Source organism: Cyprinodon variegatus, unplaced genomic scaffold (genome assembly GCF_000732505.1).
Source record: "Cyprinodon variegatus isolate N-32 unplaced genomic scaffold, C_variegatus-1.0 Scaffold524, whole genome shotgun sequence".
In the NCBI taxonomy this organism is placed as follows: Eukaryota; Metazoa; Chordata; class Actinopteri; order Cyprinodontiformes; family Cyprinodontidae; genus Cyprinodon; species Cyprinodon variegatus.
In genome coordinates this window covers 47280-48778 of record NW_015150977.1, presented here as the reverse complement: position 1 = coordinate 48778, position 1499 = coordinate 47280, and the positions used below count along the sequence as shown (strand labels likewise).

The 1499-nt window shown below is 38.4% G+C and overlaps 1 protein-coding gene across 1 annotated transcript in view; it reads left to right on the top strand.

Moving 5' to 3' along the window:
- The window catches only part of LOC107095113 (cryptic protein-like), an 8246-nt gene extending 7113 nt beyond the window's left edge, over positions 1-1133 (top strand). The window contains exon 6 of the mRNA XM_015391086.1: positions 742-1133. Within this exon, the coding sequence (XP_015246572.1) occupies positions 742-848 (107 nt within the window). The 3' untranslated portion in view covers positions 849-1133. The remainder of the gene's footprint in view (positions 1-741) is intronic.
- The last annotated feature ends 366 nt before the right edge of the window (positions 1134-1499 follow it).

Below are 1499 nucleotides of genomic sequence, written 5' to 3'. Positions count from 1 at the left end.
GCATCCCTACTTAATACATTTTCAAATTTCTTAAATTAAATTGTTTTATAGAATAAATAACCTGCTTCCTAATATTAGTTTTCAAAGCTGCTCCTATGGACCAACTGTCCTGCAGAATTAGGTGTTTCCCTGCCTTTATAACCAGATTAACGGGCCTCTGCAGTGATTGCAATAATCTGCTGGATTATTACTGCTGCTGTAAAACAACAGGAGGCTCTATTTACAAATTCCTTTTATAATATGAAATTAAACAAATCCCTTGATTATTGCACTGAATTGCCAAAACATATGTTTAAAATCGGAAAGTGTTTGTTTATCATATTACGATTTGGAGGTTTAACGAATGCCCTCAGTGTTTTATTTTATGACTGGAAAAAAAACAAAACAGAACTAAACCAAATTAATGGATCCTTTGTGTGGGATGCTAAATGAATGATCCGAGGTAGCTAATCCATCAGTGAGCGGGACATCAGTTCACTTCACTTCATGCCAAAAATAAACATGTTTCAGACGAGTGGAGAGAAAAGGCTCTTCTCGTCCTGATAAACATGTAGCACTAAGACCTGAAGGAGCCGCTGAGAGATAAGTTAATGAATGTTTGGACAGAGTCAAGCACCCCGACAGCAGAAGGGGGAACAAGATTATGGCTGAAGATAAAAAAAAGTAAAAAAAAATCATTATTAAAATGTTAAAAAGAAAGTTTTGGATATCAATCTTTATGGTTTCTTATTTTCTCCCCAGATGACTCGGACGAGGAGGTGATTTGGTATCATTCGTCGGCTGTCAGGACGGATCCTCTCAGCTGTTTCCTGTATCTGCTGCTCCTTCCTGTCCTCCTCGTTCTCTGAACTGCCCCTAAAACAGACTCCAGGGAAACGGGAAGCTCTTTATTCCTCTGCAGAGGTGCTGCTTTCATCTGCAGCCGGAATTTTCTCTCCTGAACTCGCTGAACAGATGAAGCTGAAGGACTGATCAGATGATGATGATGTGATGATGTCAGCCTTTAAAGTGTTTCCTTAGTTTATCCCAAAACGAATGAAATGGGAATTTAAAGGAAACTGTACATAAGATTTAGTTTTTATCTCTTTGTTTTCTCTTTGTGAAAGAAAATACTTGTGATTCTTGTTAAAAACTTGCACAAACTGATCTGATGTGACACTTTGTCTTTAAATATAACCTTAATGTGTTTAACTAATGCTTTATTTATGTTGCTGTTGCGTAGAGTTTGATTTAAGGGAAGCAGGTTTTAATCTGGGAAGATCCACTGAAGCCGATGGTCTTTCTCAGCCTCTGTTATCTGGAGGTATTTCCAGAGGAGAGCCGTTCTCTCCTAACTCTTATCTTCACAGTTTATTGATGAGGTCTGATTTGATTATCTGCTGCTTTCTTATCTTGAACAAACACAGGAGCTGCTGCTCTGCAGTCCGTCAGCTGGTTTGTGGCTGCAGCTCCAAACCATAAGCAGCAGAATAAGAAAATGAAGGTTTATTTCTGTGATT